General features: G+C 44.3%; 2 protein-coding genes across 9 annotated transcripts in view; one reads left to right on the top strand and one right to left on the bottom strand.

Annotated features, from left to right (window-relative positions):
• Positions 1–13,086, bottom strand: part of LOC129855502 (potassium voltage-gated channel subfamily C member 1-like) — a 78,646-nt gene that overhangs the window by 62,800 nt on the left and 2,760 nt on the right. For all 8 annotated transcript variants that reach the window (XM_055923239.1, XM_055923231.1, XM_055923268.1 and 5 more), the window contains exon 2: positions 4,486–5,159. In XM_055923239.1, the coding sequence (XP_055779214.1) occupies positions 4,486–5,109 (624 nt within the window). In that variant the 5' untranslated portion in view covers positions 5,110–5,159. The remainder of the gene's footprint in view (positions 1–4,485; positions 5,160–13,086) is intronic.
• Positions 7,099–13,086, top strand: part of zgc:56095 (Ferritin, lower subunit-like) — a 77,986-nt gene continuing 71,998 nt past the window's right edge. Inside the window, exon 1 of the mRNA XM_055923346.1 lies at positions 7,099–7,637. The gene's annotated coding sequence lies outside the window, so the exon portion shown is untranslated. The remainder of the gene's footprint in view (positions 7,638–13,086) is intronic.

The following is a 13,086-nucleotide window of genomic DNA, read 5'->3' as shown; positions in this document are numbered from 1 at the left end:
GAGCTCAACCGAGCCCAACCAAGTTGTAGTGAGCTGGCCTGGTTGCGCATCCGCCGTGGTTGAATCGTGCTAAGAAAAATGGACAGTGTGGAATAGGAAAATATCAGAGGCAGCACAGTTTGGTTTGGGTGAGCACGATAGTGTGAAAAGGGTATGGGTGAGGATCAAAATGTATACGGTGTGCATAATAGACAACAAATGTGATATGCCAGTAGATACGTTACTGACAGACAATCATACCATTCCACTGTAGAGGAAGAAATACTGAATGTCTCTATGACTGTCATAAGTCATGTTTTTGTGGTAGGCCTTTCCTGCAGTCAAATGACCTAGTGGCCTCACGCCGTGTAATGTTAATCATATTTGTCCGAATTTCATATTTAACCAACATTTTTATTTATTTTTTTAACTACCTAAAATCCAGTGTTTCTGTGTCAAACGGTTTTGTTATCTTTCAGTCTTCTGTGATGTGTATGAGGTTAATATTGGGATGCAAACGCAAACCTGGAAACATTTCAACTCTATATCTGACACGGTGCGGGTGTCTTCTTTTTCTGAAGCCCTTAACCGTGCGTGTGCGAGGTGTATACTTTTGTTTCAAATTGGACCCGTTTCAGACGACCAAGAAACACTCTGTGTGACCCTGATTTAGCCCGCTGCAGTAAAAAGGTTAAATGGACCTGGTGCAAGTGATATACTCTTGAATGAACAGGGAAAGGATCAAATACATTCTATTCGGTTCTACTGTATGTTCTTGTATCAGTAGAGCAGGCACAAATATATGCCTTGGTGATAGAACTGGAATACCATTTCATAGTAAAGCGTGCTCAACGCTTATAGTAAGCCCATGCCTCACCGTGTCTACCTTCAATTGATCGCCTGGACGTTTATTTGCTTCAATCGCTGAACTAAAGCTGGGACGATAAACCGGAAACGAGCGCCACCGACCATACCGGTATTTTGCTGATATCGTTCGTTACAATAAGTAGCCTATACTAGAGGAATGTGACGTTTGAAATGATGTACGTTTGCTCATATGGATGATTGTTAAATTGGACAATCGATGGTTACAAACCGTAGTAGTTTAAAGGATGATAAAAAAAATCAACTGTGCTGCACATTAATATTATAAACTTAACGGCCTGTTCATCATTATCGCATCAATTCAGGCAATTTATCCCGATATGGATTTTTGTCCATATCGCCCAGCTCTACACTGAACACAACCGGTGCTTATTGGAAACAGGCGTCTATTTGAGCCAGGCCTCTATTTCCTTAATGCACGCAGCTTCTGCTCAATAAAATGTTGAAAAGACTACCACACTGTTTATTAGGACCAGTATGACCAGTATAGACATAATAACAAATCCATCGCAGATCAGACTTGCAAAGACTAGGCTGCTTATCATACACTCCCGATGTCATGCTTCGGCACCATTCTCTCGCTCTTTGCGCCTCTTGAATGAGACGCCGCTCTCATTCACTGCAATGATTTTGCTCTCGTTAATCTTCTGTCGCACAATCTTTATGGTACTCACTAATGTTCACTCGTAAACAATTCACTTAGACCTGCCGTTATTTGAAACGGCCGTTTATTTGCTGAATTGTGTGCCGATGCCCGGCTATTAAAAGGAACAGGCCTCTATTTGAGACTCAGTGTTTCGTTGAAGTTTTACGCTATTAGAATATCTACAAACACTGCATTCCGCAGAAATCTATTGGGTCTACACTACCACTGTTCTATTGACCAATTTGATTGACAAGCATTGCAATCTGATCAGACCACAGCTGATTCCAATCGTTAAAATACCGGTTCATAAACATATCAAGATCTCCTTTGTTGTTGAAAAGGAGTTAACTGGACAAATTGTGACAAAACAACACCGTTAACAAGAATTCTATTGAGGTTATATTAAGTTAGGATCAAGGAATGTCAATTATGTGATGACACTGTGATTAATCGCACTGTGAAACTCAATCTCGAGCCATTAGGGATCAATAGAAGATGCTAAATAGAATAATACACCACATCCAAAGCCATATGCCGTCAATACCAAATGAGATGGTAAAATATTCATATAATATCACTTAAAAACAAAGCCTCGATTCATGTTTAAACATCTTTACATTTTAAAGGGCAAGAAAAATTACTGAATTGAAATGCAGACAAAAAGAGAAGATAATCAATCAAATATCGAGGCAGATTGTATTGCTAAAGCCTTCATTGCAGATGGAAGATGAATCCAGCACACACACACACACACACACACACAGACACACACACCTCCCAATGTCTATTTCTCTCTAGCGATTCCCCCATCTCCGTCTCTGCCCTCCTGCCACTATATCTCTCCTCCCTCTCTCTCTCTTTATCCCTCTCTTTCTCTCCCTTTCTCTACCCCTGTCCCTATCTATTCCCTCTCCATCTCTGTTACTCCACCTTTCCCTCTCTCTCATCATCCCCTCTCTCTCTCTCTCTCTCTCGCCGGTGCTCCCCCTCCTTTCTCTCCCGGTGTCTACTGCAGCAGAAAAGGCAGCACAGACAGCAGCTTGTGTCTGTCTGTCTGTCTGTCTGTCTGTCTGTCTGTCTGTCTGTGTGTGTGTGTGTGTGTGGTGTGTGTGTGTGTATGGGTGTTGTGCTACGGTATATCCATGCACTCATGTGCAATAAAAAAAAAACAGCCCGTTGAATAGTACTATGAATAATGTCTCTGATCATTGATCGCTGCTCATATGTAGATCCGTCAGTTCAAGCTCGCCGCCCATATCTTCCGGTTCGAGAAACCCTGGAGTGCCGGTCAGGAATCCAGCCTACTCATGTGGTCTCCGCCATCGGCTGGAGCGCCCAATAGAGAGGCACTTCCTGTTATCCAACATTAAAGCCAATGCCTGCCAAAGGGAAAGATCAGGTGACCCAATCCAGATGATATATCTATCTAACCCTGACACACAGCTCTTCCTGTGCTGAGATCAGATACTGGACGTGGACAGCTGCGTAGTTTCTAGAGTCAGGTGAGACTGTACTAGAGAGAGAGGTGCAGTGTGTGTAGGATTGGGGGGGGGGGGGGGGGGGGGGGGGGGGTGCATGTGTGTGTGTTTGTGTGTGTGTGCGCGCACGCACGCATGCGTGTATGGATGTGTATTTGTATACTTATTTTTGCACATACAGTACAGGTACTTGGATCTATACATGTTTGCGCTGCAGGTGTTGTTTTGTCTGTTGTCTGCTTGTGTTGTTTCCATGTGGTGCCTGGCTACATACGTGCACACAGCGTGTGTGTATGTGCCTAAAGAGGAGTGTTTTGCAGTGTCATCAACGAGGAAACGTGTATGGTACTCAACATCAATAGGAGTGTGCATAATTTTTACAACATGCATGATGTCAACATCTTTGTACACAAAGCAAACTATATGGCCAGCTAATTGGGCATAGCCTACATGTTATTTCCTACGCGCATTTGTGGATAAAGAAACATAGCCTATTCAATCCAATTATTGAATCTATACCTCTTCATCAAACCCCTGTATCGTTCTTCTTTCTACCCGTATATGACGCTATGTTTGACTTCTGCACCATCAAAGAGAATCAAATCACCAAACGGTAAAAGCCTTTTTTACATTCAGCACCTCAGCTCTCGTGACTATTAGCTCGAGAACCAACTGATTCGAAACGAACGCAGCTTCTAGGAAATGGGTCTGAAAAGCGTGCATGAATGGGGCTTTATCACAGCCTCGCACTGTAATGGGGGCCAGATAAACTAGCCAAAAATGACAATCACCAAGGGCAAATGGGGAAATGCGAAAAGAAGACTTGTTTTTATGTTCCAGTTTCGAGGTTGTATGAAGGCTCAAATGAGCGCTAAATAAATAGCATGAAATTCAGCATGCTTAGGCGCATCGACACGAACGGGCTAATGGGGAGTGTTTGAGTAGGCTACGGGAGGGGGACGGAGAAAATAGTGCGCTTGGATGCAGGTATGGGACCTGTTACAGCAGGCTAAATTATCTAGACAATATTACTATGAAAACATGAATTTGGTGGATTATGATTCAAATATATATGCTATCAGTATCCCTGTCAACTCATTGACTTGGCAGCACCCTCATAACGAAACAATATCAACACGTAGGCTATTTTATAGTCTACAATCTGGAATTAACATAGGAGCCATACGATTTTTCCATTTTTCCCATGCTATCACAATTAATTATTCAGTATCCGTGAGTCAATATCCTGCCGTTTAACACAAGCAAACTGTCAAGGAAGTCATAGCCTACCGAAGTGGCCTGCTCGATTATGTTGGCTTATTGGACGAAAATCTAAGGTAGCATTATTCATGTCAACTATACGTATATTGGTTGTTTAGTAAGGGAAGCTCATTTTAAAAACTTTCAACAACTTATTGCGACTCAGATATGTGTGGTCAAAGTTGGAATGACAAATGAAATATGACATTTAATCAGATATAACAAAGAGTCACTCACCCGGGCGTATTTTGAGGAATAAGGGTCTTCAAAAAGGGCCCACATTCTGGGCCGCCAGATTTCCCACCAAGTCTTTTTCCTTCCGTCCTCATGCAAGCACAGTCTTTTCATGTCCCCATCTGCGCCTCCTGGTAGAGCTGGGTCGTCTTCTGGCAACTCCGGTTCGGGATTCTCAAAGCTGTCCAACGCCTCCTCTGCGTCCCTGTGCTGCCGGTAATTCATCCAGCAACAAGCCTCCACGTCCGTCTCATCGATGCCCCAGAATGCCAGCTCCTCTTCGAACAGCGGACCGCACACATCGTTCGGACAGTGCAACTTCCCTGTGCGGTAATAGTTGAGGATGAATGAAAAGACGGACGGGTGGCGATCGAAGAAGAACTCGTCGTTTTTGTGGTCGTAATCGAAGTTGCTAAAGGCGTCCGGTTCGGTAAGCCAAGATAAGCGGGTACCGGGCAACGTTTTTAGGGTGCTTCGATAGGTTTCATGCCGCACCCCCCCGCAGTTTATCACGATTTTCTCGCTTTCCGACGGACAAGTCATGTCTGCAGTGTAACATGCTTTGTTGGATGACTTGTTCCCACCCTTGCGCCCTTTGAAAGAGGAGACGCAGACCGAACTGAGCATAGAAGAACTGGGGGAGGGAGAGGAGGAGAGAAAACGGAGGGAGGAGGAGTCTGCGGGTAGAGAAAGGGACATCATTTTAGCAAAAAGGAAAGGTATGTATGTATAAAATATGAACATTAGAAATAGTCATCGTTTTTTAGTTACGCTATAATTCCTCATGTAATGTGCATAGAGTGTAGTAAATGACCTTGCAGCAGGTTCATTAGGCTATAAGAAAGAACGATTTCAATAGATAAAACAGGTTGAATGTAAAGTTGGTTTATCAAGGCTGTTCAGGTAAGTAATATTCACCAGAAGACAGGGGAGATGTAGGCCTAGTCCATATTCAGTCACTAACATACAGCAATGAATGAGTGAAATGCGTGGAATGTCACATGTTTGAGTCAACATTGATGATACTGTTGTTGTCGTTTTTTAAACACTTAAAATGTGTAGGCGGGAAATATGAGAATAATACGATGAGTGTAAAGCAAGGCAAAAACGGAGACCACGGGACTACTGCTTGAGCATTTAAAAATACATGTTGTGTTATGAATGTGCTATAAGCAAAATATCTTCCATTTCCTATTTCAGCACCTAGCATCACTCTTATTCGACTGGTTCCATTTTGTGCCTCACGCTGCTGTTACTGTAAGATGATGTACACTGTACATGATTCCAAAAAGGATTCTAATTTCTCTCAATTCATTGATATAGTATCTCTAATTAGGCCACTAAAGACCCCAGCAGAGCGAACCCCCATCCCCTCCACTGCAATCTGCTTGCCTCGGTACCAAATAGCAGAGAGCGAGAGGGGGGGGGGGGGGGGGGTCGTTGGGGAGAGAGAGAAGGAGAGCATCCGAGGAGGTATGAGAACGAGAGAAAGAGTGAAAGCGAAAGAGAGAGAGAGAATTTGAAGGAGGTATAACATAACAAATCAGGGATACATTTCGCTCCTTCACTTTTCCTTTCTCTAAGTCCCTAATGCTTTTCTGACGTTAGGTGGCACAGCATTCGATGCGTGTGTGTGTGTGTGTGTGTGTTAATCGCTTCCCAGGAGTGTAGTGTCCATACTAATGTTAGATCGACTCCATCAGTCTGCTACAGGCACCATGTTTCCCTATATCCCTCTACTGCCTTTACTTTCAACTGAAGCAAGGTTATGTCATGCTGTTCCAATAGTGTCTTCTGCGTCTTCTGTGTGTGTGTGTGTGTGTGTGTGTGTGTGTGTGTGTGTGTGTGTGTGTGTGTGTGTGTGTGTGTGTGTGTGTGTGTGTGTGTGTGTGTGTGTGTGTGCGTGTGCGTGCGTGCGTGTGTGTGTGCGTGTACATGTGTAAGAGAGAGGGGGAGAGGGAAAGATAGAGAGGAGCGAGAGACAGATCAGAAATCAGCTTTTTAATGGAGTGATCGGTAAAGGATAGAAATAATCTAGATCGGGAAAAACAAGTGATGCCCAACAAATACCTGAGGATGGGAAAGCTAGAGGGAATGGAAGAGAGAGAGAGAGCGAGACAGAGAGAGACAGAGACAGAGGCAGGGAGAGATAGAGAGAGGATGAGAGGCAGAGAGAGAATGAGAGGTGGGGAGAGAGAGGCAGAGAGAGAAAGAGAGATTGAGAAGCAGGGAAAGAGGGAGAGAGAGACAGAGAGCGAGAGAGAGGATGAGTGCCAGGTAGAGGGAGAGTGCGCTATACAAGTGAATGAATTCCACTGCAGTAAAAAGCCAGAATTATTTGCTTTCTCTCCTGCCCCTCGCTAGGTTAGCACATCCCCATTGCAGTGCATTGTCAGTGTAGAATCCATTTCCTTCTGAAAAGGTGTTCTTCAATGCAAAGCCTCTGCATACTGTGAACCGTATGTATGTTGTTTACCTCCTTTTCTATTCTAATGGAATACGCCCCTTTCCTCCCCCTCTTCCTCGTCCTACCCCCTCTCCAGCGCTCTCTCAATCTCTAGCCCTCCCTTCCCCTCTCTTGCTCTCTCTCTCTCTCCCTTGTTCCCTCAATCTCATATTCCGCATAAGGCGCTCACATTTCATTCAAGGGGAATCTGGACTTCAGTTTCCTCCTCATCTCACACTCTCTCTTTCCTTTCTCAGTGTCCCTCTCTCATCCCATCTCTGCACTCCTCTTCTCTTTTCCTTCACTGCATTTTACTTGAGCGTTCTTTCTTCCTCACTCGTACTTTCCTTCCTTTCTCCCCTCATTTTGTTCTTTCTTTCTCAAAAAGTCTCTCACTTTGCTCTTTACTATTTTATCACCTGTTCATTTCTTTGGTGACTTTTTTTCTCAAACCATTTACATTTAGCTTGATGCATTTTTTTTTCTCATCACCACATTGTCAATGTCTTGTCTTCAGCATGTACGTCTACTTTCTCAACCGCACAAACAACTTTTAAGACATTTCCAAAGTGCATCTTTAACTTGGAACTTGTTTTCAATCTTTTTTTCTATTTGGACTGTTTTCTGCTCATTTCTTTCTAGTTTTGTGTTTTGTATGAAACATTATCTAGATATAAAGATTCCAGAATTCAAGACAGCCTCCACTCAGGTAAGGTTTACCAACTATCAGAGGCTGCTGCATGGGATGGACTGGCAGCATATGGGACAGATATAAGCACAGGTCTGAGAACAGTACTTAGAGGGATTAGAGACTGACAGGACATTAGATACTTAAGATACACTGATTTGGGGACAGTTGATGTATGTATACGTCACAGAACTCTAATAATAAGTAGTAGTAGAGTAATAGATAGGTAAGACAGGATTCCAATTCCTTAGTCTTGACTGCCCAAGTAAAACTTGGCACTATTCTTCACTGCAGTACTCCTGATATTGCTTGCTCAACAAAAAATACCAGGAGCACTTTGAATTTAAGAACACTGCAAAATCATATCAGTGCTTTTTTTTGTGTGTTTACTGCATGTCTTGCAGTTGGAAATGGACTATTTCAAAGGACGATTTAAAGATATAGGAGAGTTGAAGCAAGAAAGAAAGATACATTAAATAACTTGAAATGGCTTATTTTGACAAATGAACCAGAAAAGAAACCCAGTAATGAGATCTAACCAACGGTCATCTTAGAACTGAGGGAGATTCCAGCAGAGAAGCACTTCTATTGTTAATTAAGCGATCAGATTTCAGCACCATGGACAGCAGCACTGCATGGGACGGGATAGAGTCTCTACTGCACCCACAGGGGGGGAAATAGAGAATCTTAAACTATCTGCATGGAATAGATAGACGAATGTATTGTTGAGGGATCACATTTCAGCACCATAGACAGCAGACATTGCTGTTTTCCTATGCATGGGACGGAATAGGGGTTCTAGTTGACTCTAGTGCACCCAAAGTCCAAGGGGGGATTATTTTTTATTTTTTTACCTGCATAGATAGATCAATGTGTTGTTGAGGGATAACATTTCAGCACCATGGACAGCAGACACTGCTGTTTTCCTATGCATGGGACGGGATAGGGGCTCTACTGCACCCAAACCCCAAGGTGGGGGGAGTATAAATCTGGAACTATCTGCGTAGTCCAAGGTATTATTGAGAGATAACATTTCAGCACCATGGACAGCAGGCACTGCTGTTTTCCTATGCATGGAATCGGATAGGGGCTCTACTCAACTCTAGTGCACCCAAAGTCCAAGGGGTGGGGGGTGGGGGACAAAGAATCTTGAACTATCTGCATAGAGCAATGATTACTTTTTAAATCCCTATTCTTCAAAATGCAGTATTTAAAAAAAAACTTTATGTAGAGTTGGGGTTTATTTGGTTACTATTTGGTCATAGTTAATAGCCTACATGAACAAAAACAAGTTGTCAACATTGCTAAATGCTAAACCCTATCCAGCCAATATGTTTTCTCCGCAATACAACCATATGGGGAGAACATATTGATTTTAGCGTTCTAATTAAAGTAATGTAACCATTCAAGAGAATTAATGACGGAATTGAAAGCAACTTTACTAGAACATCAATAAACCTTTCCTGTGGAAGTGATTACCTATGTTTAAACATTATAAGTACTTGAGATAAATGCTCAATGCTCATTGGCAAAGGAAAATGTATATAGTAGGTCTGGGCTTCGTGTTAACAAGATAATTGGGTGCCTTTTGATGAGTTTCGTCTCAAGACGCTGGCCAGTGTTCGGAGCGCAGTATTGAAGTAGCTACGCACGTCTCAACTGCAACAAAAAAAAAAAGGGGGGGGGGGGGCTATGGGGAGGAAGAAGAACTTGTGCTCAAATGGGGGGAGAAAAGCGAAGGACAGAGAGAGAGAGACGGACAGACAACATAACTGGAGAGAAAGAGTGGTAGAGATGAAAGTGATCAAGAGTAAAGCGAAGGAGGAACCGTACCCCCCTCTTTCTTTCTCTCAGAGCTATACCTGCCCTGGCCACCGTGTCCTGCGCTCCACAGCTACTTCTCCCCTTCACAAACGTACACACACACACACACACACACAGGCTCACCTGGCTGAGTGTGAGCACTGCATACAAAAGCATTCAAAAGCATTCCAAAAAAATATGAAGTCAACGATTTAAGGGGAAAACGCCGCTTAATCATAATGAACTTGGAATGAGAGAGAAGGGGAGGTCAACGATGAAGGAAAAACAGAGAGAAAGAAAGAGGTAGAGAAAGAGAGAGTGCACTGCTCGTGCACGATGGCGGCACTGACGCTAATGTATATTAGCAGAAACACTGCAGCAAGAGGGGGAGGGAGCGCGGGATTATGGGGCGCATCGACTGTGAGGTACCAGCAGAAAGGAACAGGGGGAGGGGAGAAGACTGTGAGAGAGAGGAAAAGCAGAGAGCAAAGGGAGAGGAGGAGAGAAGCAGGGAGGAATTTGGTAGGAGTGCTGACTGCGCGGAACATGAGCGTCGTGGTTGGCGGAAAAAGCAAAACCCTTTCCCAATTCGCAGAGAGAACGAGAGAGAGAGTGTGATAGAAGGAGGAGAGAGAGGCGGTGGAAGAGGAGGGGGTTGGAAGAAAAAGGAATGGAAGGAGAAGAAAGGGAAAGTGAGGATAAGGCAGGGGAGGTAGAGGTGACGTGAGAGTCATTTGTGTGAGAAGGTGGGATGGATGGAGGAGAGAGAGGGATGGAGTAGAATTATATGAACAATGATGGGAAACATGAAAGAGAGGCAATAAAAAGAGGGAGGGGAAAGGGAGAGAGATGATAAAGGGCAGGGGATGAGAAGAGCGGAAGATGAGGGAGAGGAGGAGAGAAAAGGTGATGAGATAGAAGAGGGAGCAATCTTGCAGGGGTTTGGTAATGCCTGTAAAGCATCTGAATGGAAGTGAGGAAGGAGAGAGAGAGAGGGAGGGGTAACGATGGAGCGGGACAACACTTAGTGGGGATATACAACAGGGTGGGAGGAGGGGGTGACAGACTGAGTACATTAAGAGGAGGGAGGGAAGGAGGGACAGAAGATGGGTAAGAGGAATAATGAGGGGAGAGAAAGACAGACGTGTATGTGTACAACTATGCTGAAGCGCAAGGGAGAAGGTGGGCTGTGGGCTGGTGTGTGTGTGTGTGTGTGTGTGTTGATTTTTTTCCTCCACCACCCATCTCCTCATCAAAGGATGTACCACAAGGTTTCTCGCTGTTCTCTCTCTACATCTTTACCCTCCCCCACTTTTCCATCTCCCTCACACTCCCCAGTACTGGTGAGACACCATCAGGAGAAATGGAGGCACTGCAGCAAGAGGAAAGTACTGCAGTCACCTCCCCTTTTAGTGCAGTGTCACCGTATAATGTCCTCTCCCTCCGACTGTCTTTGTGTTTAATGGTGGAACTCTACATTCTGCTATTCTACTATCGGAGGAGCAAGAGAGCGGTGTGTGGGTAGTATTTGGGGGAAACAAGAGATGAGAGACAGTATGAATGAATGTGAAAGGACAAGAAAGCAGGTGGGGGAGAGAGAGGGAGGTGAGCAGAGAGAGACACAGAGAGAGAGAGAGAGAGAGAGAGAGAGAGAGAGAGAGAGAGAGAGAGAGAGAGAGAGAGAGAGAGAGAGAGGGAGAGAGAGCATGAGAGCATGAGAGACAGAGCATGAGAGAGAGAGAGAGAGAGAGAGAGGAGAGAGAGAGAGAGAGAGAGAGAGAGAGAATGAGAGAGAGAGAGAGAGCATGAGAGACAGAGCATGAGAGAGAGAGCATGCGAGAGAGAGAGAGAGAGAGAGAGAGAGAGAGAGAGAGAGAGAGAGAGAGAGAGAGAGAGAGAGAGAGAGAGAGAATGAGAGAGAGAGAGCATGAGAGACAGAGCATGAGAGAGAGAGCATGCGAGAGAGAGAGAGAGAGAGAGAGAGAGAGAGAGAGAGAGAGAGAGAGAGAGAGAGAGAGAGAGAGTAATATACACTAAGAAAAAAGGAGTCTTTGACAGAGACAAGGGCTGATGAAAGAAAAAAAGGGTTGTTTGTTGAGTGAAAAGATACAGGGACAAGCCGAAGAATGCTTTATCGTTTAAGGTAGAACCTTTTTCAGAGTATGCAATGGGTCACGGGATTAGCAAAGAAACACAAAGCCAAGGTACACTGAGACAAGGGCATCGTAAGGAACGATCAGGCTAGCTTATACCAACGACCAATTCCCTAACCAACTGTGCATTAAAAAAGACAATCAATTAACCGTGCATGAGGGAAATGGACTCTGGGAAATCTCCCAGAGGCCCTAGCTTATCTACCCGGCGACACCAGTGCAGCAACCTCAGGGGTGCGCCACTCATGACCAATCCCCATGTAGAACCACAGCATCAGAGGAGCCCCGAGCCCCTAGGGCAGTGGTTCTAGTGCATATTGATAAAACTAAATCACCCTCCAAAGGATAACTCCTCTTCAAGCCTTCAGGCTTTGTTTTGTAATGAAAGACTCCATTTTGAAAGATACCCTGAACAGTGGTTATCTCCTCTTTAGCAGGCTGGAAATGAATGATTAATATATGAGCTTGATTCAGGAATAGACCCAGGGACAAAGGACGAAGAAGCTGAAATAGAGGATTGGACATTTAGAAACGGAGCTGAGCAAAAGCCCTTTGGGTGCTGAGCCAAATGTCCTTCAGAAAGGGTGTGGTGACTTAGTCTTGTGTGGGAGGTTTCGACGTAAACAAATAAGCGGCAACAGCAGCAATTAGAGATTCAGCACTATTCAAGCGGACAGCAACGGAATCCAAATCCCGAAGTCCAAACTCTGCATCAACATGATGCTGACCAATTGTCCTTCAGACATAGTGCTGCCCAAAGCTAGGGGTCAAGTCCACAATGTCTAGCTCATAGAAATATAAGCCTAGCATTCTGTAGCACCCTAATAATTGTGTCCCAAATAATTATGTCACTAGTTCCTCACCGTGTACTTTGCATTGTTTGCGGCTCTCTGTGAAGCAGGGCTCCCTTGTGAAATAGGCATTGGTCTCAATGGGACTTCCCTGCATAAGTAAAGGTTCAATGAAATAAATAACAGCAAAGTCTAGTGGGTGGACACCTTTAGCGTGCCATAGTAAATGTGTAGGGACTAGGGAGTAAGAATACCAAAGCATTCTATATGGAGAGAGGATGTTATAGCACCCCTTGGTGGGTAAGAGGATAATACACCAGTAACAGTCCAAAGGGCATTAAGAATATGCCAAACAGAGTCTTGGTCATGTTCAGAAGGATCGAAATGGAAGAAAGCGCTCTGAAACGGAGTAAAACGAGGTGGTACTATTTGAACGTATCCAATAAGAATCGCTTGTCTTCGTTTCCTTACAGTGTGGCCTAATGAACACAACCCAGGTGTGACAGAGAAAAGGGAGAAGGATACGGTGCTGTTACCAGTTTAAACATTAACTGTCGTCATTTCGCAGGGGTGCTTTTATCCAAAGCAACTTACAGAACTGTGGACATTGACAGTGACATTTATATTCGGTATATGTGGTCCATCCGGGAATAAAACCCACAGGTGTTGCTAGCTCCATGCCCTTACAAACCCACTGAGCCATTATCTCATTAACCCACAGCT

Source organism: Salvelinus fontinalis, chromosome 1, assembly GCF_029448725.1.
Source record: "Salvelinus fontinalis isolate EN_2023a chromosome 1, ASM2944872v1, whole genome shotgun sequence".
Lineage (NCBI taxonomy): Eukaryota > Metazoa > Chordata > Actinopteri > Salmoniformes > Salmonidae > Salvelinus > Salvelinus fontinalis.
The sequence above is the reverse complement of the archived record's forward strand: the minus strand, read 5'-3'. Positions and strand labels throughout refer to the sequence as shown.